Source organism: Sesamum indicum, linkage group LG1, assembly GCF_026168435.1.
Source record: "Sesamum indicum cultivar Baizhima isolate 11 linkage group LG1, ASM2616843v1, whole genome shotgun sequence".
Classification (NCBI taxonomy): Eukaryota; Viridiplantae; Streptophyta; class Magnoliopsida; order Lamiales; family Pedaliaceae; genus Sesamum; species Sesamum indicum.
This window is the reverse complement of record NC_142657.1, coordinates 22,168,707-22,192,707: the sequence shown is the minus strand read 5'-3', so window position 1 is coordinate 22,192,707 and position 24,001 is coordinate 22,168,707. Positions and strand designations below refer to the sequence as shown.

At 36.3% G+C, this 24,001-nt stretch overlaps 4 protein-coding genes and 1 non-coding gene across 9 annotated transcripts; 3 read left to right on the top strand and 2 right to left on the bottom strand.

Moving 5' to 3' along the window:
* Positions 1-2,858: 2,858 nt before the first annotated feature.
* Positions 2,859-6,348, bottom strand: LOC105171371 (protein cornichon homolog 4). Its single transcript, XM_011092462.3, has 4 exons — positions 6,188-6,348; positions 5,527-5,708; positions 3,378-3,500; positions 2,859-3,290 (listed from the first exon to the last, which is right to left on the bottom strand). Exons 1-4 carry the CDS (start codon positions 6,257-6,259, stop codon positions 3,263-3,265), a joined length of 405 nt encoding a protein of 134 aa, XP_011090764.1. The 5' UTR covers positions 6,260-6,348; the 3' UTR covers positions 2,859-3,262.
* Positions 6,349-6,474: 126 nt separating this feature from the next.
* Positions 6,475-9,708, top strand: LOC105171379 (proteasome subunit beta type-1). Its single transcript, XM_011092473.3, has 7 exons — positions 6,475-6,664; positions 6,776-6,883; positions 7,537-7,618; positions 8,181-8,310; positions 8,402-8,544; positions 8,629-8,715; positions 9,455-9,708. The coding sequence occupies exons 1-7, from the start codon at positions 6,618-6,620 to the stop codon at positions 9,527-9,529; spliced, it is 672 nt and encodes a 223-aa protein (XP_011090775.1). The 5' UTR covers positions 6,475-6,617; the 3' UTR covers positions 9,530-9,708.
* A 1,424-nt stretch (positions 9,709-11,132) lies between these two features.
* Positions 11,133-17,935, top strand: KU80 (Ku80 family protein). 3 transcript variants are annotated; one of them, XR_848571.3, is made up of 13 exons: positions 11,497-11,520; positions 11,631-11,723; positions 11,959-12,010; positions 12,331-12,462; positions 13,229-13,632; positions 14,679-14,965; positions 15,067-15,262; positions 15,347-15,553; positions 16,450-16,617; positions 16,711-17,034; positions 17,192-17,322; positions 17,451-17,628; positions 17,724-17,935. XR_848571.3 is itself a non-coding variant. In XM_011092421.3 (12 exons), the coding sequence occupies exons 1-12, from the start codon at positions 11,266-11,268 to the stop codon at positions 17,548-17,550; spliced, it is 2,109 nt and encodes a 702-aa protein (XP_011090723.1). In that variant the 5' UTR covers positions 11,133-11,265; the 3' UTR covers positions 17,551-17,935. The 3 variants fall into 3 exon arrangements, 2 of the variants coding, with proteins under 2 accessions (XP_011090723.1, XP_011090712.2); XM_011092421.3 differs by lacking the exon at positions 11,497-11,520 and adding an exon at positions 11,133-11,280 and having other exon boundaries at positions 17,451-17,935; XM_011092410.3 differs by having other exon boundaries at positions 17,451-17,935.
* Positions 17,936-18,737: 802 nt separating this feature from the next.
* Positions 18,738-23,528, bottom strand: LOC105171353 (peptidyl-prolyl cis-trans isomerase FKBP43). 3 transcript variants are annotated; one of them, XM_011092448.3, is made up of 13 exons: positions 23,341-23,528; positions 23,164-23,237; positions 22,593-22,825; positions 22,187-22,326; positions 21,586-21,889; positions 21,195-21,368; positions 20,951-21,082; positions 20,427-20,810; positions 19,780-20,047; positions 19,577-19,664; positions 19,419-19,460; positions 19,260-19,308; positions 18,738-19,144 (listed from the first exon to the last, which is right to left on the bottom strand). In XM_011092448.3, exons 1-13 carry the CDS (start codon positions 23,351-23,353, stop codon positions 19,060-19,062), a joined length of 1,986 nt encoding a protein of 661 aa, XP_011090750.2. In that variant the 5' UTR covers positions 23,354-23,528; the 3' UTR covers positions 18,738-19,059. The 3 variants fall into 3 exon arrangements, with proteins under 3 accessions (XP_011090750.2, XP_011090734.2, XP_011090742.2); XM_011092432.3 differs by having other exon boundaries at positions 21,586-21,895; positions 23,341-23,527; XM_011092440.3 differs by having other exon boundaries at positions 20,427-20,807; positions 21,586-21,895; positions 23,341-23,526.
* A 142-nt stretch (positions 23,529-23,670) lies between these two features.
* On the top strand, positions 23,671-23,743 carry TRNAK-CUU (transfer RNA lysine (anticodon CUU)). Its single transcript has one exon. It is a non-coding gene; the product is annotated as a tRNA-Lys (tRNA).
* The last annotated feature ends 258 nt before the right edge of the window (positions 23,744-24,001 follow it).

Genomic DNA, 24,001 nt, shown 5'->3' with positions numbered 1-24,001 from the left:
AAAGATTAAATATTGTATATACGAAAAAACGACATTCCAAAATCTCAACCTCAACCATAGTGGATTTAAGACTTAGTTGCAAATGAAGAAAAAAAAAAAATAGAAAAGGAAGGACGACAAGGACGGAAGTGGGAGGAATTGAATGAAATAACAATAGGCAATAAGGCAATAGGCGGTGGATGAAGGAAGGTTGAGAAATTAGTACAAGGACGTGTTGGACGGGGCGGTGCATGTGAGAGTGAGTGGATCTCCTCCCTCCGCCGGCTCCTCATCCTATCTCCTCCCCCCTTCCTCTCACCATCTTCCTAGATAAGCCCCCTGGCCTACCCATTCATTGCTTTTCTAATAATTAGTTATCATTTCACGTAATTTTTACGAGCATATAAAAAAGAATCTTAATTTAAAATTATGATATAAAGTAAGAAATTTGTGAAAAAAATATTTTTTTTAATTATAGATTATAATAAACGAGTGGATAAGTATGTATCCATAATAAATAAATAATTAAAAATTTTTCCTTTATTTTTGAGTAAATTAATTTTACGATCACTATAATTATATTTCATGTAAGAGGAAGCTCAATTGATAATGGCTATTTATTGAGGTTTTAATATTGGGTTATTTACTGATGTACAAGAAAATTCTAATTCGACATAAATTGAGTTCATTTAAAATAAATCACATGACTGGCGAAACAGTTGTCATAGAATTATTAGCAAACAACAATTTATGAGCTCCTAAAGTCATGATTTAAAGTGGTTTTTTTTAAAAAATATTTTTTGACAAAATTACAACAGAAAACTATTGAAATTTAGTCACATTTACTGACATTCCTGAGATAAGAACAACGATTTTCAAGTCAAGGATCAAGCAGTCATAATTATAGGCAATTCACAGGGTTTGCTAACGTGGAAAAAAATAAAGGGCCCATTGGAATTTGTTTAATTTAAATTCCAAACCCAGAGTTAAATCCAATATATAATGCTATATATGATAGTGGAATTGGTCAATTTATTAATAAATTGCAGTTCTAACCCCACAAGTTTCTCAAAAATCCATTCTTCCCTACAAGTTTCTCAAAAATCCATTCTTCCCTACAAGTTTCGAATTTATTATTTTAGCTCCTGTCTATTATTAAATTGCTCCATACAATTTATCAAACTCTTCTCATTTTCCTCTCCAAGATTAAAATCATGATTCTGTCCCTGTTGATCTACTCAACAAATCAAACAAAACGTTATTTTTTTCTTTTTCTATCTACGTCACCTTGAAATTATGCCCAAAGCTACTCTTAAGTAATCCCTCTGATGCATCAGTTCAATCTAACATATATTTATACTAATATAATTTCTTTTTGTCTTACTATTTTTTGAATACTTAAACTTACCCTTTAATTTAAAATAATAATTTCAATGATTTTTAATAAGTTTACGAGTACAAGTTTTTTCCTCTTAACCCACTACCTCATTTTTCTCTCAAATCACTCCACAATTTTTTTCCTCGTGAACTTGTTTCTTTCTCACTTTCTTTTTTTTTTTTTTCACAAATTTCTTCTTTTCCCTTTGTCTCTTGCGCCAGCTCTTTCTTATATGCTCCCGATGACCGCGTGCAACGATAACTAGTTTATTACAAAAAAAAAAAAAAAAACACATCTAAACTCCACAAACAAGAATATAAAGAAAAGAAAATGTCAAACTAATACTAAACCACATCTTGAATCAGGCATGGGGCAGCCCATGTGATCACGCAGTCAACATCGCATTTTCGCCACCAAATTTGGACAGCCCACGAGTCATGACAATCGTGCTCGGCTAAAACTTAGAATATACAAATGTATATGAGAAGTGCAACTTTTATGTAGTTATCAATACATAAAACATTGACTAAGGCTCGGCATTAAAATTAGGAGGTCCTACCTCTGAGAGATTATTCAAAATGTTTCTAGTATATCCCAGATGTTATTTCTTGTCTCTACTAATACTTTGCCTTTGCTAAAATAATTCGAAACAAACCAATCATTCACAAGTTGGATGGATGTTTTCCGCAAGAATGATTCAAAATTTAACTGCGCAAGCAAGAATTCTGGTACCTTAGGGTGGCTGGTGGCTATATTCTAGAGAAGTCATGAAGACTATCCCCAGTTCATCACTAACGCAGCCGCAATTCAAGACTTGTGCTATAGATGATAGATCTCAACTTCCATACCTGAACTGTAGTTCAATACAGCAATTGAGAAATGCAACCAAAGACTAACTGTACGCTGACTAAACGGAAAAATTCCCAGCTCCAACGGCAAGTACCTTATTGAAATTGATAGATATACCTAAGCTGCACCAAGTCTTTCCAGGTATAAAAAATACGATGATGTGATCTGTAACTTTGTATTCCACTTCATTCAACCAGGAAACACTAGGCCTCCAATGTTACTTGCCCGTAAACAATCTTGCTAAGATCAGAAGACTGGAACATTCCTTTTCTGGCTCTTATATCCCTTGCCAGACCATACTAGAAGGCAAAAGTAATCTACAACTAAGACAACTTCATTCCTTCTCTTCCTCAACTTCAAGCAAACAGAGACAGAGCGTCAGTGCTGCTTTGTTCCCTTCTATTGATACAAAATACAAACCCAAAACACTTCATAAATTTGGATATTATGCTTACAAATCCCGGAAGCATAAATTTGACTTGCTGGGAATGCGATAATTTCCTGTAAAAATTGCCATGTTTCTTCACTCCTTTTCTTTCTGGAACACACAACCAAAATAAGCATTGCTGTTTGATTTCATCTCTATGTGACTTGCTTCATCACAACATACCCCGAATTATCTAGAAGGTAGTAGTTTTAGCATCACAACAGATGAAACCAACAAGTGAATAACTTTCCTTTTTCACTGGAACCCAAGATAAACTACAGAATCAACTGCATTCGATAACAGTTTTGCTACTTCCTGTTGTATGAGAAGAAACACTGGATTTTCCATTGGCTCTATAAGTACTCACTTCGTTTTCCTAGTTTATCTTCTGGTTCCTACAACATGTTTTACCAGCCCCTAGGCTCCAAATGAGGTTTCATTATAGTTTTCAGTCAGTGTATAGAACATCCCTAGTAAAAGAATTGGACAAGATACATTGTTCTTCTACTTCTAGAAGAATGGAATTGATCTCTTTTAGCATCAAATGGGCCCAGGCGAATTGAAATTCTTCCATGTACAAAAACAAGAGCTCACAGAATGTATAACAAATAGGTGCAAAACCAGAGAGCTCATTCATCCACAATGGTCCAAATCATCCTGAAAAGGGTGTCATGATATAAATCAGCAAAACAAGGAACATCCTGAACTGAAAAATAAATCATACAAAACATTTGAAGTACTCACCAGAAAATTGTCAAAGCCAGAAGGATGACCAGGTATCCTAGCTTGTACAATTTTACCTTCTTCTCCCAAGGAAGCTGGTTGAATATCTCAGTTACATCTACCAAGTGCCGCCTCCTAGTATAACTGATCACAGTTCAACACCACTTAGCTACTAAGAATCCAATAAAATGGAAAATTTACAAACTAACACTTAAGTTGACTGTAAGTTATGTTCATTGGATTCTGACAGAAAAAACAAGCCATATAACCGGCCAAGAATTTTAGATGCAGGTACTTATTTAGCATTGAGCTATGAAAAGATCAAGCCAAGTTAAAATGTTAATTAAACTTAACTTACTTCATAAGTGTACTAAGGGAAAAGGCAGCAAAGATTTAGCCAAATAATGACCACCTGGTTTCAGTTCATACCATAAGGGCACAACATATAACCATCGAACACAGAGTATTAAAAGCTATTCTGTCTTCTATTTGAGAGCACTACCTGAGAGATTCCTTGACATTTTCAGAATTATCTGCTTTTTCAGACAACAATCAAAGCAAAGTGCAGGAGAGAACCTGGTTTAAAATCAAATCAAAATTCGCTCAATTTTGATTAGTTCAAGGCATTTTAGGATTCCATTTCACCAATCAGAGTGCCAATTGGATAAGTACTCCAGAGGTCTCAAACCAAATACACTTATTCTCAAAATTCTAATCAATAAACTGCTATTTCCATGGATCTCAGTTTCTTGGAAACATGTATTTGAACTGTATTTTGCCTCCCAGATTTTTCTGAAAACCTCGTTGTGACAGGACAAAATGAAGTATGACTGCTTGAATAATGGATATTTAGCTTTAAGGGAACACATTGCCTTCTGCCTCCAACATAGCATAAATGGACCAATTTCTTATATACCATATGGAAATGCTAACACCTTAGCTTCTAATTTATGCTAGTTCGACAGACCACGGACACAAAATCCCACTGATAGGACACCTTAGGTCCACATATTTTCCGAATGTAAGATTGATATCCAGGCCTTGGACTAGATTGATTCCTACTTATGTTCATGGTTTTCTTGACATCCGTTGCAGATTTGGTTAACTAGGCTGTCTGAACTAAAGCAAAACCATGAATAGGAAACTTAGGAGCTTAATTGTACCATGATAGCCAGTGGATGCATCATCTCATCTACCTCTTTGATCGCAATGTGTTTCTTATTTTTCTGCCTATGCCCAGCACATGTCTGCTTCAGAAAGGTGCTTGCTAAAAGCTTAATAGCTGGCTCAGAAATTAAAGAAATAAAGAATTTGCCGATCCCAAAATTATTCATGTCAAAAAAAGTTTTTATTGTGCTCCTAGAAAAACTGAAGTTGATCCACCTTTTCATATTAACCTGAACTGGCTATTCTGAGCTATCACTTAGTAAAAATCTCCTTGCCAACACCAATTAAGATTTATGAGCAAATACATTAACTGCCTCATAAGTCCTAGGTTTTACAGAAGTATATCTTCATAAAAAGAAATATCACATATACCTTCTATTCATGTAAATTTTGATAAAGTAAAACAGAAACTTTTCATACTGTTCAAAAAGGAAAATTGATTTTTCCAAACAATTTTCAAATATGAGTTGCAATGCAGCTACATAGTATCTCTTTGATTGACAATTCTTTACATAATGCAATTCTGAAAATTCACAGGAAAAAGACACATATACACAACAAATGCCTGATTTTATCCAATTTCCTCCAAGTAGGTTTTCCGATTTATAATGAATATATCTTATTTACAATTATGTGATTCTCATCTGAGTGCTGGTATATAACTCTGGACATTTTATCATTCTAACAGAAGTTCTACAAATGATTCCCTGGGATCTTCCCAGTAACAATTAGGCAAAAGCAAAGTTTTGATAGTAACTGCTGTATATAAATAATTATCCAGCCAAGAACATTCATCATATTGCACATAATTTCTTTGACACCGTTAGTCATTCACAGTGCAGTGTCAATTGTTGTTTGTTACATGGACCACATTTAAAATGTCAACGTTTGGCGGAGTTGACAGGTTCCAAGAAGAATTTCCATTAGAAAATAACTGTTCAAAATTTAGACTGAACCACAATATAGTCTTGTAGTAATTCTAACCAGAAGGAGAAAAACTTACAGTGTTACATTATAGTATGTACACGGAACACACAGCAAAAACATAACCCAGTGTCCTGTAATCAGATGGAGGAAGCACAAAACTCCTTGAACAACAAACTCAGGCAAAACAGCCTTATTGATTCTAGATGCTGAATCATATGGATTGATATAATCGTACTCAAGGTCAGCCAAGCACATTAGCTGCAAGACAACAATTTCCAGCATCAATTTCTCAAAACATAAAGGAAATGAACAGATGGACTAATTCCAAATAAAAGATAAATTTTAGAACAACTTTAATTCCAGACTCTTAATTTTACCTTTCTCTTGAAATCATATAATAAACACCACTTTAAACCTCCTTAATTTGACAGTACATAAGCCCCTAAGCCAAGATTTCTACTTCATTGTTCATACTTGTTCCCACCCAATTCCTTTCCCCATAATTCTTTACGCTGTTCCAAGTTTAACAAACTACCTCGCTTCAAATCCATGAAACAGAAGTAAATACTAAATTTTTTTTTTCTCGTAGAAAGCACGAAATTTGAATCCAGAACACAACATTAAGACATCAACAAGTCAGAATACAATGACTAAAGTGAAGTAAAACAGATGCAAAAACAGAGTACAGCTAATCATGGGCATGAGCACAGTAACATAAACATCATATAGAAATTTACCTCAAAAAGTATAATACCGATAACAGCTATGACGAGAAAAAAGGAAATCAGCCATGCAAATAAATCCGCCATTGCTGACTTTTTCCCCTTCTCTCGGCTCTGCTGCTTTCCTCGTTCTTGTTCTGTGTGTTGTGCGATTTGTTGTAGTGCGTGAGTAACGATTTAGACCATAAGCGGTTTTACGATTTATCTTGTTCACCAATATAGCGGGTTTTTTATTAAGCACGAGATTTGTGCTGAAGTCCTTCCAAGAAAAGAATAGTATATTTGCACAAAGACGACGCCGTATAGAAGCTTCAAAAGCATTTTCCGGGTTTCTTGAGAGAACAGGTACCAGAGAGCTCAAAAGAGAATCCATATCAATCTTTATTCAGTCGAACTTTGCCCCCATCACTTTCCGTGATTTGTATTTCTACGATTGAAGATAGCTATGACGAAGCAGCAAGCAAATTGGTCTCCTTATGACAACAATGGAGGGTATGCGGCAACCCTAGTTCGATCTCTGTGGATAGAAAAATAGATAAACCCTATTTGAAATTTAATGCCGATTCTTACTCATTATGGTGTGTGCGTGTTTGCTTTCTGTAGGACGTGTGTTGCAATTGCTGGAGCTAATTACTGCGTGATTGCGGCTGACACTCGAATGTCCACCGGTTACAACATTCTTACTCGCGATTACTCCAAAATTATTCAGCTGTAAACATTTATTTCTCAGTCGTTTTTCAGTTTTACCCGATCTTATTTTATTGATTTTTGCTGTATGTTTTTAGGTTAGCTATGTTTTTTTCGTGTGAATTTAAGGGAGGAAGGGCATATTGATATCTAGTGTATGGCTTATAGAAGTCTGCTGCTAAATATGAAAAGATAGTTCAATTGGTAGGTACCAGTTTTTATATGGAAAAACATAGAAACGAGTTTGTTGGGTTAGGAGTTGATTTTGAGTTAAATATCAATGTAGGAGTCTGCTTGGGTAATGGCTAGATTTAAAGGAACAGAGGAAAGATGTGAATTTTGTGCAAGAATTATGCAAATGAAGCACATAAATGATTCTCGGGGCTTGAAAAGACATGGTAAAATTCAGTTTCCTAACTTGTTACCTTTTCTACCCTCGCTTGATACTCAACTTAATGGTGCCCTTGAGCTAAGTATAAAGTTGGATTTTTAAACTTTTGATCGAACATTTGTTACAAAAGAATGTTAGAGATGCTATGAAAAGACTTTTTGCCTAAGCTAAGTTTTGCTATGACATATAGATACATTTTTCAAATGAATTTCTTGTCACCTCAAAGTTCTCACTATAAATATTTTTCTGTATTGTAATTTATGCGTTTGTTTATCCAACCATGTAGAGCGGACAAATCTGTGATGGCCTCTTCAGGTTTTCAGGCTGACGTCAGAGCTCTGCAAAAGGTTTTGGCAGCCAGGCACTTGGTCAGTTATCTAAGCATTTAGTTTGAGAATGTGGTTTAACGTCTTCAATAATCACGTCTGTGTACATGCTAACTTTGTGTGCTGTGTGACTGAGAGAGGAGGTGCAGTGGTGGTTGGAGCACATGCATGCATTTGACCACCTAGGCGTCCTTTCTAGTCCTTTTTATATCTCAATAATAATATGTAAATTCTGCCAAATAATCTATCTATAACAATACCATATCAATTAAAAGTTCCACACATTTTAATATTAAATAGGGGTCTGGTCTTTTAAACTTGTTTGTGAATTTATAGTTGGTTTGTAGATATATAGTAACATACAAAGCATTGTTATGTTTGGCTTTCAGCTAAAGGGGGAAAACGCTGTATCTTAACTCTAAGGGGTCATAGTATGATCACATGTATAGTGGGAGGGGTTACAGATCGAGTACTATACTTCTCTTTGGTGCGAGATTTGACATTGATGGAGACTTTGGACTGCTACTCTTCCGATGCCATCTAACTTGTTGTATTATTTTGTTGGAATTGTACTTGAAATATTTTGCTATTATTTGATTTCTAGATCTATCAACATCAGCATAACAAACAAATGAGCTGCCCTGCAATGGCCCAGCTGCTCTCTAATACCCTGTACTACAAGCGTTTCTTCCCTTATTATGCTTTCAATGTCCTGGGTGGCCTTGACAATGAAGGTAAGGCTTCACCTCTTTTGAGTTGGGTTTAAATCCAAATCTTCCTGATCCATGACGTGTATCTTTCTTATACATGGGGAAAATCCTGAAGGAAAGGGGTGTGTCTTCACTTATGATGCTGTTGGATCTTATGAAAGGGTGGGATACAGTTCTCAAGGCTCTGGTGCTACTCTTATCACCCCTTTTTTGGACAACCAACTGAAGTCTCCAAGTCCTCTCTTATTACCTGCAAAGGTGTGATTTTGGCAACAATCTTGTTGGCTATATCCTTTTACTTCAACTTGTAGCATCTCCAAGTAAAAACTGTAAATATTGCAGGATGCGGTAACTCCTCTTTCAGAGTCTGAAGCCATTGACTTGGTGAAAACTTGTTTTGCATCAGCAACAGAAAGGGACATATACACTGTAAGTTTGGTTCTTCCCCTTGTTCCAACCCTGCTGTGTGAGATTTGCCATTTGGATATTAATGCTAAAGTTGGAGATTCTCTGTTTGCTATCTTTTCAGGTCTATTGATTTTCTCCATACTTTTGACCTGTGTTCCAGCTTTATTAGGAGTTATATTTAGTTAAATTGGGAGTCTCCCCCCTTTCCCCCTTCCAATTGGAAGGAACCATCTGTTTGAGCCCTAAGGAGTAAGGACGTTCCACCTCAATGTCATCATGTTCTCATAGACTTGTAATCAATTTTTCTGTACTATACTATAGATTTATTTCAGGTTGAGCCACAGAATGGTTGCTTAGTTGCTCAGGAAAGAAATAAAAGCTTCAATAGGCATAGAGGATAGGCTATCAGATTTACCAAAAATTAATGAACTTATACATATGAAGTATGAACCACATAGGCATGACAATAGCTAATTCAGCAACTATTATGATCGACTAATGACTTGCTTGCAAGACAAATAGTAAGCGAGAGTTCCAGATACCACAGACACACACATCCCCATGTAACACCCCCCCCCCCCCCCCGGCGACTCCATATTCTGTGAAAAGTTGACTGTATGAGCATCACCAATGTGGATAAATAGTAATTCAAAATTTGATGTCCTATAAGTATCATCATGAATCATATTAGATGTTCAAATTATGGCTGTGGAAACATTTCACTGGTTACCCGTTCTTACAATTCCTGCTTGTTATACAGGGAGACAAGGTGGAGATAGTCATTTTGAATGCAAGTGGAATACGTCGTGAGTACATGGAACTTAGGAAAGACTAAATCCAGTTTCCTGTTCCTTGTGCCCCTGCTTTCCTTGGGAGATCGAAAATGCTAGGGTACCTGTTTGACGATATTTTATCCCATTGTTGGGACACATTAGTTACCTGTTACTTAGTGAATTATCCTCTCATGGTATGGTGATTTCTTGAGGAAAATCAAATTTCTGTGTTTGCATTTAAGTCCCTGTTGTTTAAACTCTCAAACCTTGGATACGAGGAGCAATCAGGTATTTCTTGGGGGAAAAAAATTGAATCCTTTAATCTTAAGAAACTTGTAATGGTTCTTACCTTATTTCCAGAAGCAACACTCAGAAACAAAGCAACAGTCATCCTGTCGTGTCAGACGTATAGAACTCCGATGCTAAGGCATCTTCATTTCTTCCTGGCCATTTAAGCATGTGGAGTAATTTTTATTTGTCACTACCTCTTATTTTCTCTCACCTGGAGGAGTCCGGTTATCTTGTGTTGGGGTAAGCAAAGGCTGAAACTTCCACCTTCAATCAGTTCGGTTTGGCAAACACAAAAAGTGTCGTTGAACCGAATGATGGTAACCATGTAAGTAGGGCTTTCGCATTAGTCAAAGCTCACGTCTGTTATTTGCCATAAAGTAGAGGTAATTTGTATTCTGTACTACGAGTTATTTGGGTGATATGATAAAAAAAGAATAGAAATTTTAAATCTTATGTTAATTATAATATAAGATAAATTATAACAATCTTCTCTAAAATTTGGCATAATTACGAATATTTTTCGTTGTTTGAAAAATTATTAATATTTTTTTATAATCGTTGTCTAATAATTAACCAAATTCGTTAAGTTTGTATTTGTTCTTTATGATAAATTAATTAAAATATTCTTGTGGATTAAAATTATAATTTTATTTATGTTTTAAAAACACTTTATTTTTTTTTATGGACTAACTGGATAATTTTTTGTAATTCTTAAGATCTTTTCATTCATCTAGTTCGATTTTTTATAAGTTTATAATTCTTTGAAAAAAAAATAAAAGAATACAGTAAGGGCAAAGTTGACAATTTCATAACTCCGTCCAAGGATTATATAATTTCATTAAATATCAGGGGATATTTATAATTTTTCAAACAATGAGAAGGTATTCGTAATTATACCAAACTTCAGGGGAGGTCGTTGTAATCTACCCTCTATTATATTTATTTAGGTAGGTTGAGTTATTCAACCCAATGTCCCAAAGAATAATTAATATTTTATAATTCGGCCTGTTGTAACGTAAAATAAACGTTTTATTTGGATATATTATTTTGCATATGCAACTTGATAATAAAAAAACAAATGTGGTATCATCGTATAATAAATCTAATTATAGCGATATTAGTAGTTGGTTGCCATTCTATCAAGATAGTAATTGTAAAAATTATACTAGTATAGAAAAAAACAAGAAGAACAATTATTTTTTTGGAAAAAAAGAAAAAGAAAATATAGCAATGTAGTAATACAAGGAAGATGAGGTGAGAGACCTTCTTGTGCAAGTTTCCAACAAGGGAAAACCCACAGAAAACACAAAAGAAATTTCTTTGGCAAGATTTGGGGCCAAATTGTAATTTAATAAAATTCAGATTGACCCCGCGCGGAATAACTGAAGAAGCACCAAACGACATCGTTGACCACTTGTCTCTATATATTTAATATTTTCAAAAGCTAAACCCCTCTTTTTCTCTACTCGAGACTTCCACCACAATCTCTGTAATTTTCTCGGAGGAAATGGCTCGAAATAAGGTGATTTTCCCCGCAGTTTGTCTTCTTCTACTGGAGTAGGTGTATGCCTTTTCGTTGTATGCGCTCAAGATTGCTGTGTTTGATAATCTGAACCTACTTGAACAAATTTTGGCGGTGTCTGTCTAATTTCCTCCTCAATCTATATGTCTATATTGATGGGGTTAGCCTGCATGAAGTTTCTGTGATTTTCCTTTACATGGTTTGATTATGTTGTTGGTGCATTTGTACTCGATGTCTTTGGTATGTGTGAATGCTGAAAAAATTTTCATTTACAAAGCAATGAACTCATAGAAATGCACAGGGATTCCGGGGGAAAAGAAAGATAAGTTTTTGTTTTTTCTATTTAACAGGAGGGCCTTGTTCTGGTGCTCGATGTTGGTCCATCTATGCATGCTCTGCTGCCGGAAATAGAAAAAGTTTGTTCTATGCTAGTACAAAAGAAGGTACGTAAATATTATGTTCAGTTGAATACTCCTGCTTCTTTTAAATGAGCACTTTATGCTTGTAGAAAAGATTCAAATTAACAGTCTTGTACAACTTGCAAGTTGTACTACTGTCCTTGTCATCTACCAAAGTTTTGCGCCTGAAAATTTGTAACACCAGAGTAGTCAGTATAATCTTATGAGCTTCTGCAATAATGTGAACGGATTTTGATGTTGCATGCCTTCACTTATGCAGCTCATCTACAACAAGTATGATGAAGTGGGAGTTGTCGTATTTGGTACTGCAGGTATTGTATTCTGAACTGATGCAGTGAAATCTCTGGATTGTCATGACAGCAGTTCAGAAATTGGTTTGTAGTTTTAATTTATAGCAGAGTGGCTAACTGGCTAAGTACATGTGTGCTCTACAAATGATATGTGAAATGGTGACAGATTCATTTTACTGGGTGCAGAAGACATTTGAAAGTATTTTTATTTTTCACCAACATTCTAATTAATCAAATTTCATCATTTCTGATTTCCATTATAAATTTGATTATATTCTTAACTGCTTTTGTTGATGTTCACTTGAGATAGGTAATGAACAACTTGTGGTTGAAAATTTCAGATACTAAAAATGACTTGACAGTGGAAGTGGGTGGATACGAAAACGTGATGGTTTTGCGGGATGTAAAGGTTGTAGATGGAGATCTCATTGAAGCTGTACAACAACTTCCTCGAGGAAGTGCCCATGGTGACTGTATCCGATTTGGCCGCTAAAGTTTTATATTCAGAATATGTGCTCTTATATGGGCTTTGAGCTATATTTATTGATAGCTTCTTCCTTTGACCACTTTTATTTGTGTTTGGCAACTTCTTTGTCCCTTCAGATGGCAGAGTTCTCTCTTAAATCAGGTCGTCTGTTTCTGCAATATTTGAAATGTATCTAACTGGTTAAAAGACTAACCAATTTTTTTTACTCTAAAGAAGAATCTGAGCATGTGTTCTGATATCAAGTAAGATCTATACATGGTGAAGTAATGTTTGTCAACACACCGCGATAAACTTTGCCACCACCAGGCATGTATCTAAGCAGTTTCCAGAGGCTTATTCCTCTAAAGCAACAAAGAAAATAAAAGAGAAAGAAGAAACCCTGTGATTTGCTGGCAGTCTAGAGCACCTCCCCTTTAGTAAGAAATCCTGTTCTCCACGCCGTTATCTTGGTAAAAACTACGGCTGGATGCATATTTTTCATTGGAAAAATGTATTGAAGTTAAAGTAACAGTAGAAGAAAGTTCATAGTTTGGACAGATAATGAAGGAATCATGTTCCTATAAGTATGGGGTCAGTAGTGGGTTGCTGCAATCTCTAATGGAGAATGGCCCTTCTTTTTCAGTCTGGAGTAGACCATACTGTTGGTCACTTGATATGTGGTTCTTTAGGCGATGATTTCTTTGGTAATTAGATGTTCTGCTGTTTTAATGTTTTTCATCTCATGAACACCTATGGCCTTAACTTTGTTGAAGTTCTTGATGCAATTGTTGTTGGGATGGATATGCTGATTAAGAAGTATGGGCCAACTAACAAGGGAAAGAAACGTTTATGTCTCATCACCAATGCACTTACTCCAATCAAAGATCCATATGAGGGATCAAAGGAGGATCAAGTAAACACAGTTGCTGCACAGATGATGACGCATGGTATGAAGATGGATTGCATAATTATTAGAGCAAACCAAGATTGGGGTGTGAGAAAGGAGATTGTGAAAGAGAATGATTTCCTTTTAGATGTATTTTCAACCAGATCTTCTTCAAAGAAGGTGTATGTTGAGAGTGCAACTTCACTTTTAGGTGCATTAAGAACTCGTAACATATCGCCAGTCACTATATACAGGGGTGATTTTGAGCTGAGCTCCAAACTGAAGATCAAGGTGAGACTCCAGCAAACAGTGCTAAAAACTAAATGATCCTTCAACTGTCAAATTTATACTTATACAAAAGAACCCTGTGTTTTTGTGTTATTTGCACTACTGCACATCATATGATGATACCCTGAGGGTTCTTATTTCCCTTATCAGAGGCCTCAGTTAGTTACTTGGGGCTATGGTCTAACATTGTGGACGGGTATTCCCCATACGATGGGTGCCCAACACCCCAAGTAATTTCGTACTTTTGGGATGACTCCTGCCTTTGGTTCTTAACCTTTGCCAATGAAATTTCTTACTCATAATCTTGTAGTTTAGTGTTGAGATTGATAAAAAGGACCAGATATTTGTCTTACAAGTGCATTCTCTCAGGATGCCATGCATGTTTTAGATATTGTTTTTTTGGATTCTTATGCTATATAGCAAGAGGACTAACAACGTTAAGGTCAAAGTTTGTTTGTCTTCTTAACATTCAAGCTTGGCCTAAAGATAAATTGGTTATACTCCTGGCCTTGTCCTTATAACTGTGTTTGTTAAGATGTCATATGGGTCTTGACTCATGAGAACTGTACCCGATGAAGAATGATTTCTCAAAAGCATTTTGAATTACCGCCTCATCTAGTAACATCGAAGGAGACCCTTTGCTTCTTGAACATGACTCCTCATTTTAGGCTGCATCTTTTCTTTAGACATGCACTTAAAATTTCTTTAGAGAAGGGTGATGAAACTTGAACCCAATTTTATTTTGGATCTCTCTGATGCCATACTAAATAACAAATTCAAAAAGTTGTTCTTATAAAGGAAAAATGTTTAATTTGCAACTGTTCAATGTTTCAATAAATAGCGCCTCTTTGTGTGTACTGCTTGGTGTGTTACAATGCCACACTTCTCTGTTTAGAGTTCCAATTGGTGCAGTAGCTGTTCTTAGTGCTAATCGCTTTTACGTTTGCTTGATCAATACATTTGCATAGGATAATGGTGATTTTTTTTGTCAATTATGCCTTGATCTGTTGACATATTTGATGCGCCCTTCTATTTCGTTTTGTGATTAGGTATGGATCTACAAGAAAACATCTGAAGAGAAATTTCCCTCTTTGAAAAAGTATTCTGATAAAGCACCTCCAACAGATAAGTTTGCCACTCATGAAATCAAGGTTGATTATGAATACAAGAGTATTGAAGATCCAAACAGAGTTGTACCACCTGAACAAAGGATCAAAGGCTACCGCTATGGTCCTCAAGTTGTCCCTATATCATCTGCTGAGTGGGAAGCTGTGAAGTTCAAACCAGAGAAAGGTGTAAAGCTTCTAGGCTTTACAGATGTTTCAAATATCATGAGGTAAACCTTGGTGCTCTTTGCCGCCCATATGATTTTGGTGTTAGTTAATTTCATGGAGTTATTGAAGAGTTTGTTGTGTCCATCACTATGTATCCCAAAAGACAATATTATATGAGAGATGTGAACATCTTCATTGCTGAACCTGGAAATACAAAGGCCACACTCGCAGTCTCAGCATTAGCAAGAGCAATGAAAGATATGGATAAAGTAGCTATTATCCGCTGTGTTTGGAGACAAGGACAGGCAAATGTTGTTGTGGGAGTCCTAACTCCTAATGTATCAGAAAAAGATAATATTGTAAGTAACTGGAAATAAGCATTTTAATGACCCTTTCTACTTTCTAGCATGATTTGATTAATTTTTTCATCCTTAATTTTGCAGCCAGATTCATTTTATTTCAATGTGCTTCCTTTTGCTGAAGACGTGAGGGAGTTCCAGTTCCCATCTTTCAGCAATCTCCCTCCATCAGTGCAGCCAAATGAACAGCAGCAACAGGCTGCAGATAAGTTGGTTCAAATGCTTGAGCTTGCTCCATCTGGCAAAGAGGAAGCCTTGCAACCCAACCTCACACCCAATCCTGTTCTTGAGGTAATTACTTATGACAATTTTCGCGTACTACTGGATTGAAAAGCCATCAACAGAATGGTGCAGATGCCTCTTAAGCAAAATCTGGCCTTGATTATTCTTTGACTCCCTTAGTTTGCTTGTTTCTCATGTCATCACCTGCCATTTAAAATCACCATGCCCACTGGCAGTTTCCAGAGGCTTTCTGGAGTGCTGTAAAGCCATCTTCAAATAGCGAACATTAAATTAACGTGGGATTTTAATCTTGAATATAAAGAACTTCTGAGAACAGAGGATAATGTTACTGGAGCTAGCTATTTCCTTGATTCATCCTTTTGTCAAAGATGATTATGCATGTTAATGAATGTTAGTTTTATTGCGAAAAGTGATATAAACTTATGTTAGAAGATTGGCTGTACAATTTGGAAATGACATTTGGCTGAGATGATTCTTATCCATAAGAAGCAAAAATTGCCCTTGATTTTGGGGGTCTAACATAATTGATATTTCGGTGTTAATTGTAAATGAAAACAGGATATGAGTGAATAATACTCATTGGTGGTGGAGAACAAGAATACAGTTTCAGTGATTTGAATTATGAATTGATTCTCTAAATAACTGTAAAATCAGAGTAATATATAATTATTTCTTGTGATATCTATATGATTTGATTTTGGAGAGATTTTCCTTCATTTTCTGTTATCGGCATATGTAATTCACTTATATAAATAGTTGAAGGTTGTATCCTCAAACTAAGAGAGAATAACATGATTTAGCCCTTTGGGTATTGTCTTGTCGACATAGTTCATATGACCGAACCATGTAAATCGTCGTCTTCTATTTCTGCCATCACTTATCCAAAATTCTGACATGTACTTTTCGTATATCCTGTAATTAACTGTTTTCTACAAAAATTCCAGCGTTATTATCGTTCCCTTGAGCTGAAATCAAAGGACCCAGATGCTGCTATCCCTCCACTTGATGAGACCCTCAGAAAGATAACAGAACCTGATGCCGAACTTCTTTATCAAAACAGAGCTGTGATTGAGGAATTCCGTACGTCATTTGAACTCAAAGAGAATCCAAAGGTTATATTCATCAATGAATCTCATTGCATAACATATTTCTTCTTTATAAAATCCCTTCAGAATTGTGATATCATTACTTGGTCTGTCTCCCAGCTGAAAAAATCATCCCGAAGAGTATTAAGAGAAAAACCTTCTGGATCAAGTGAGGAAGGAGAGGGTGTAAGTGATGTTGGTCAAGCCATGGATGCTATTGAATATACATCCAACGTAAAAGTCGGAAAAATAGGGGATTCAAATCCTGTTCAAGATTTTGAAGCCATGATATCTCGTCGAGATAGTCCACAATGGATTACAAAAGCTATTCAGAGCATGAAAGACAAGATATTTGATCTAGTTGAGAACTCTTTTGAAGGAGACACCTATGAGAAAGCACTGGAGTGTCTAGGTGCTCTCCGCAAGGGTTGCATTCTGGAGCAGGTAAACTTTCATCCCAGCTATTTGCTCTTTCTATGCATGAGTGTTTTTTTTTTTCCTTTTTTTTTTGTCTGCCAAATTCATTAAATGATCTAGTGGAGCTGGTTAATACCGGTTAAGTGTGGCAACATGCAAACACACTAAAAAATTTACTTTACAGGAACCGAAGCAGTTCAATGATTTTTTGCATCATCTCCATAAATTCTGCCAAGAGAAAAACCTCAGTAGCTTTTCCGAATATTTGATGTCACACGAGATGATGTTAATAAGCAAGAATGAAGCACCAGAGAGGTCTGACCGTATCAATGTCTTCTCTTTGTTTCTTCATGGTGTTTTTTGACTCCTCTGTTCCTCATCTTTGAGTCTTTGACCAAACAAATGGTAATCTATGTACTATATCTTTTTTCCCTCTCATGTAGTGATGTTCCAGAGCATGAAGCCAGACTCTTAACCGTGAAAAAGGAGCCGAAGGCTGAGCAGGATCCTGAGACAGTACCCCTCGATGTCGGGCGGTTGTAACAATTTTTGACTCAGCTCGATGGTCACAGAAGAGACTCTTCAGTCAAGTCATTAATGTTCCGGTAACCCAAGAACCAAGTAAGCATATCTTGACACCACCTGTAAACAATGGAAGGACTTCACAATCGAAGAAGAGTAGCTTCAATCTTCTCATCCAATCCTGTTTTGTTCAGATGCTCAGCCGAGACTCAATTGCATGTTTGTGTACGTGCAAAATCTGTGAATATTGTGACCTTTGAAGGAACTTGTCTGAACCAATTGCATCCGCTAGATAAGATGAAGATCCTGATACTGTTGGCGACTAATTATTTGGTGAAACATGTGAAACACATACTTTGATTTATCACATAACTTTTTTTTTAAATCTTATATCCATTTTCTGATATGCTAGAGATGTTGGTATTCAAGTATAGAGTTCAAAGTTGTGTTGTATATGGCCAATCTTGCTATCATAAAAGGACTATTAATCGTTACAGGGCGATACTTGAAATTTCCATGAGCATAGTTACTGCAATTCTATGTAGTTATAATGAAGCAAGATAGCTAATCTTGTCTAATTCACAAGAGTGCATAAAGTTGCTTGAAATCCCATCAGTATCCACATATGGCAGGGAGATAAATGATTCTACAACTGTCCAATTTAATTCTAAACTCCCTCGCCTTGGACCAATGAAGGAAAATGCGATTTACAAATACCAGAGAAAAAAACAAGAACCAGCACTTATTTGTGTCAAGAAACTGAATGATATCAGTGGTATGCTAAGAGAATAATTACTAAATGTCACGAGTGCAGCTTGCAAACTCAAACCACATTTCCTCAACAAGACACTAGCAACAGCCATTCAAATCACCAAATACGTATGATCAAACCTTCACAAACATATCTAAAACCATTTAGTGGCACAACTCAAGGTATTTAACCTTCTGAGTTGCTCAAACACAACCTGAGAGTGCCAGCTAAACCCACACTTGTGCATCTGCAATGATGATGATTTTTGCCACACCAGGCCAGCAGATAATAGTGGTATCTCCATTCATTTCATCTTGTTCTTGAGTTTCCTGAAGGACCAATTTTTTCACAAAACTAAACAAACTGCAAATTGATATCAATAGACAGTCCCCACTTAAATGGTACTTGGGTGGGGGTAACAGAGCTGCCATGCAGGACTAAAGAGGTCAAAGGGGCAGATTCAGAATGTCATATGCACTACATTGATTCACACTGCAAATTCAAAATAATTCCACGGGTTGTTTCTGAACTTTTTGCTCAGGTCTTCATAGTATTCTACAAATATTCAAGTTCTATGCATATTTGCACCCCAACGATTTCCAATAAAAGGAAAAAAAAAAAAAAAGAAAAGAACTTTTGCAATTCAAAATATATTATCAGCTGGACCTTTAGCTTCATACCCCGTTTCACAAATCTTGCTTTGATCCTCATTTCTTCCAGGACTTCGAGGGCAATTAGATGAGAGGAAAGTTAAAACAAAGCCAGACAAAACAGCTATGTCATCTGCGGACACCAACCAATTCAACATCATAAACAAGCCATGAGTTTGGTGGGACATTATTTTCCACACCGTGATCTCCGAAACTGCATAAAAAATGTCAGAATCTTAATATGTGGTGTGAAAATTTGCAAGAAACTGTTTTAAGTGAGAGAGAGAGGTGACAGAAATTTATATGTTTTTGGAAGATTTAACATGTACCCCATAGAAGGTGGGATGATCAACCTCCTCTTGTCACCAACATGCATACCTGGGCATATCATTTTGCAAGACTATAGTTATAGAGGCAACGGGCAATGAGTGCACATAAAATAAGCCAAGGAAACGATACTAATAAGGATCAGTTGCAGAAGTAACTACCCTCAATACCAACATTCCATCCATCAATAAATTCTTCATCCCCTGAAAGCAGATGGAAATGATGGTAAGTAAACAGATCAACAAAGAACCTAAAAGAAGACAACTGGGGTACGGTGGAGGCTGGAGCCATGAACATTGCAAAAGACTGGAATTGGTACCTAACCGGAACTTGAAAGCAGTTTTCCCAACATTCGAGTCAAAAACATGCCAGGTCTCTTTTAACATGCCAGTGTAATAAATTTTGACCTGATACAAAATTTGTCTATTCAGTAGTGAGCGGCATGATAATAAATATTTCAATTAAAACGTGACATCTATCAACGACAATATAGTTATCCCTGGATGGGTTTACAAAATATACCTTTTTACCAGGGGCAGCTAATTTTCCTCCTGGTGGTCCACTTGCCAACTCTTCAATAATCAACCCATTTGACAAGGTCCTCTTTTGAAGTGGCACTGCATTTGTAGTCTGATCCTCAAAGTTCATGAGCGTCGTCTCTTGATTTGCTTTCAGCTCAGACACATGCATATTCAAGTCACTCGCACCTTGAGTTTGCTTCATCTTTTTCTTAGTCTTCTTCTCAGGTTGATGATCATTTGCTAGTAATTCAGGATTTGTGCTGGTATTGCTGCATGTAGAAATTTCATTTAAAATCAGAGCATTAGGAATTGGAAGCTAAAACTGGAGGTCATTACTTTGTTCACAAGCCATAATCAAATTACTGATCACAGATGGGTGCTGGGTTGCCTTAAAATGCCAGCAAGCACACAGGTCTGAAACAACTCAGAAATGATTCTCAAGAGTTCTAGAAAAAGCCATGTTGGTAAAAAGATAGGCTTAGGGAACCATGAACTGAAAAATAATCAGCTGGTTCACTGGTTGTCCATATTCAAATTTAAAAGGAAATGGCCAGCATTCCTCCCTCACCCACATAGTCTCTTTGATATATGTTGCGGAGTAATAAATAACAGAAATCATAAACCATCAAAAGGCAGACAAGTACTAACTTATCAATCTGTTGCTCCCGATATTCTCCGTTAGCTGCTGATAGATCCTCTCGGATGCTGTCAGCAAGTTGTAAACCTTGGACGGTTTTATACTCTTCAGGTTTATTCTGATATGTTGCGCCAATTTGTTCTGTACAAGCTTCTTCCAACCTCAGTTGCTCCTCATTTTCTCTATTAGCAGTTAGCAGATCCATTGTCCTAGTGTCAATACATAGTGAACCCTCCTCGAAATTATCATCCTTATGGACACAGTGACGTTTTTCGTCAATTCCTTCTGCATGTGGTTCTTCCAACGTAATTCCATTCTTTCTCTTCTTTGATTTTTGACCATTTGCAGAGCCCAATTCTGGAGTGTTCACTGAATCATTTGCATCGATTTCCCTGCTAGAGCATGTGATATAAGATGAATGCTCATGAAGGTTACTACTAACAATTGTCAATGAAGCAAACAGTTATTGTTACCATACAAACATAAGATGCACCAACTGATTATTATTAACAGATCAAACATGTAACATTCTTACTGATCAGTGGAGGCCTGAACCTCATGCTCTCTATCCTCTCCGACCGCACTGTGCTCCCTGTTGTCAGTCTGAACTTCAAAGGTTTTCTCCTCCTTCACAGAGCGTTCTTTTCTTTTCTTTTTTGGTTTTACACTGACCGGACAACCCAGTAAAAGCAGCAAATGAAGTAGCAAGTCAGACCGTGTAAGAGTAATTTATATGATGCATCAAGTAGGCATATAGCAGATTGTTATATGATACTCACATATCAAGGGATTGCATTTGATCTTCTCCATTGCTTTCATTAACCGTATCACCAGTTAAGGCCTCCTTATTGGAAACAATATTTTCCTCAAGAGTCTCCACTTCCTCAGGAAGTTTATTCTTTTCATTGTTGTCCTCAGAACTTTCACCATCACCAAAGAACGTTCTTGTCGCCCTATACAAATTCGTGGAGGAAATCAAACCATGTTATACAATCATAAAAAATGAAAAAAAAACCTAATTGACACGTCACATCTCCCAAAGTTCAAGAATAAAAAAATCTTAAAGAAGACTGTCTAAGTTCTTCAAATCCAAGAGGTTAGAGGACTACATAGAAGTAAAATCTCCTAAGAAAAGTGAATACAAAATTTACAATACATTGCTTTTTTTACCTTTTTAGCATGCCATCAATATCTAGAGGATCAACCATTTGCTTTGATTCGCTACCACATACAGCATCAGCTTTTGCATCATCACCCATTTCCACCAATACCCGAGCAATCTTTTCTTCAGCATCAGACATAACTGTCTTGTCGGCTCTTCTATTCTTACATACAGATAAAGTGCGGCCATCTTCATCTTCACTTTCATGTGAATTAACATCATTATCTGATTCAATCAATCGGCATTTCTTCTTAAGTTGTTTCCCACGACCCTTTCTGTCCTTCGGCTTATTATTTTCCAGCATAACCTCATCTATTCCTTTAATGAAAGAAAGTTCAAAACACAAAGCCAAACCTCTATGCCATAAACAAGCAGAAGAATTATTCAAAAGCAAAGTTAAAATTGTGTGGTAATACGATTTTAATGTTACATTAGAATATTTCACTTTCCGCATTACAGTGAGGTTCTCAGCATAAGATATTTTATGACTTAGCCAAAACGACCAGAAATTCGTGTATCTAGAGCTTTAACAAGTTATATCTAAGATCTCAATATGGCATCCAATCGTGATAACAGATAGAATTACCACCAAATGTAACTGAAGCATACCTTTGTCGCTTAAAACAGGAGACTTGGGAGAACCTTGTAATTCATCATCATCAATAAAACTGTCATCATACTTATCATCATCACTACAGTAACTAGATCCCTCTGTCTGGGTGTTTTCAATATCCACACCATATGATTCTCTATTTAGTCAGTGTAAAGGAAGCTGAAAATTCAGAACATGCAAACCAAATAAAAGCTCAAGAATAAGAATTGGAAGTATTTTCCTATATAAGAATATCTATATAGTTGTAATGAAAATGTTGAAGTTATTAAATGGGCAGTGAAGGAAACTTGCAGTTTTCGCATTTGGGCTAAAAGAAGTAAGAAAATGATTTAGAGTAGTAAAAGGGCGTCAACGTCTAGATGATCACTAGAATTAAAGAGAATAAACAGGCACGAAGGATACGTATCACTTTGGAGGTTTGACTGCCGACTTTGATGGACATAGTAACCAGTGAGGAAGACACTTCGTGGGCCGATAACAGAAAAAACCACATCAACCGCCTCATCAAATTCTAAGTCTAAATGGCATGACTCCGTTTTGTTGGGCAGCAATACACAGAGCAAGACGGGACTTCTGTTACCCACATTACACTGTACTATAGTCCTCGTCGTGGCTCGACCAATTCCCAAAGTCGCCTAAAGAGTCAGTCACAGCATAGACAACATCAATATAACACCAACAATATTTAGTAAGAATTAACATGCAAATATCAAACTTAACGACAGATAAGCAGTAAATGGATTTCTCTTTTATCACTGTCATTCCCAATCATAATCCCTCAGGAAGCTTTCCTCTACAAAAAAAGGAACTATTCAGAAACCAAAAGCACTTTGCAGCAAAATTAACTTTTCACGAGAATACAATGTGCATTATGTCCAGAAACTTGTTAGTTAATAGGGAACCAAAGATAGAGGCAACAAAGCATGCCACATTACCAAAACCAACTAGCTTTATCTGGTAAATAAATGAAGACCTGTGAAATTCGGAGCCTTCCTCTAGCCTCTTCACAAGAATGAGTGATAGGCTTTCCGGGCTTTACCTCAATACCTGAAAACAATAACAGACAACGCGATCTGAACGCTATACAAAAATAGTAGAACAACACAGTAAAACACAACAGCAGAGAGGAGGTTGAGGGAGAAAGGCTAACCCCAGAAAGTCATTGTTGCGGGTAGAAGATTCCAGAATAGGGATCGTCGCAATAGTGGCCTTGTTTAACAAAAGCTGGTATCTCCGATGCTCCTCTCCTTAAACCCTAGTGTGAGAAAGATGCTTCGGTCAGAGCTTCTCGATCCTCAAATTCCATTTAAATGAATATTTCATATATATTGTATATTATAATATAATATAATATATGTATCGATAGATAGGGGGGAGAGATGTGATACGGCGGGAGTCCGTCCGTTTATGTTTTCCATTTCTTCATTTTCAAAAGTTTATTTACATGTTGCTCGATTGTAGGAATAAATGACAGCAACAAGCCCGTCTAGCTCAGTCGGTAGAGCGCAAGGCTCTTAACCTTGTGGTCGTGGGTTCGAGCCCCACGGTGGGCGTTCATTTCTTCTTTTCTGTTGCTTTTTTCTGATAGTACGCTTTTAATTTACCTCTTCGAATTTCAAAGGATCCCTTCATTTCCTATTCTGGTAATTGAATTTCACAAGACCAAACATCAGCATATGTTTGGTTTTAATTTTAATTTATTTTGATGTGTTTTGTGGAGATAGAAAGAGAAAAATAAAGATAAATAAATATGTGTTAGAGATAGTGTGTATATTTTTGTTTATTTTTGAAAATAATATGAAATAAATATG

Excerpts from the sequence above, each read along its gene's own strand:
- LOC105171371 (XM_011092462.3), bottom strand. The coding sequence starts at position 6,259 with ATGGCGGATTTATTTGCATGGCTGATTTCCTTTTTTCTCGTCATAGCT. Across the intron at positions 5,709-6,187 it reads TCGGTATTATACTTTTTGAG|CTAATGTGCTTGGCTGACCT; the intron begins GTAAATTTCTAT and ends GTTGTCTTGCAG. Across the intron at positions 3,501-5,526 it reads ACATACTATAATGTAACACT|TTATACTAGGAGGCGGCACT; the intron begins GTAAGTTTTTCT and ends AACTGTGATCAG.
- LOC105171379 (XM_011092473.3), top strand. The coding sequence starts at position 6,618 with ATGACGAAGCAGCAAGCAAATTGGTCTCCTTATGACAACAATGGAGG. Across the intron at positions 6,665-6,775 it reads CCTTATGACAACAATGGAGG|GACGTGTGTTGCAATTGCTG; the intron begins GTATGCGGCAAC and ends TGCTTTCTGTAG. Across the intron at positions 8,545-8,628 it reads CTCTCTTATTACCTGCAAAG|GATGCGGTAACTCCTCTTTC; the intron begins GTGTGATTTTGG and ends TAAATATTGCAG.
- KU80 (XM_011092421.3), top strand. Across the intron at positions 12,011-12,330 it reads TGTCGTATTTGGTACTGCAG|ATACTAAAAATGACTTGACA; the intron begins GTATTGTATTCT and ends TGAAAATTTCAG. Across the intron at positions 12,463-13,228 it reads AGGAAGTGCCCATGGTGACT|TTCTTGATGCAATTGTTGTT; the intron begins GTATCCGATTTG and ends ACTTTGTTGAAG.
- LOC105171353 (XM_011092432.3), bottom strand. Across the intron at positions 21,369-21,585 it reads ATTGATGGCATGCTAAAAAG|GGCGACAAGAACGTTCTTTG; the intron begins GTAAAAAAAGCA and ends GAATTTGTATAG. Across the intron at positions 19,461-19,576 it reads TGCTTTCAAGTTCCGGTTAG|GGGATGAAGAATTTATTGAT; the intron begins GTACCAATTCCA and ends ATCTGCTTTCAG.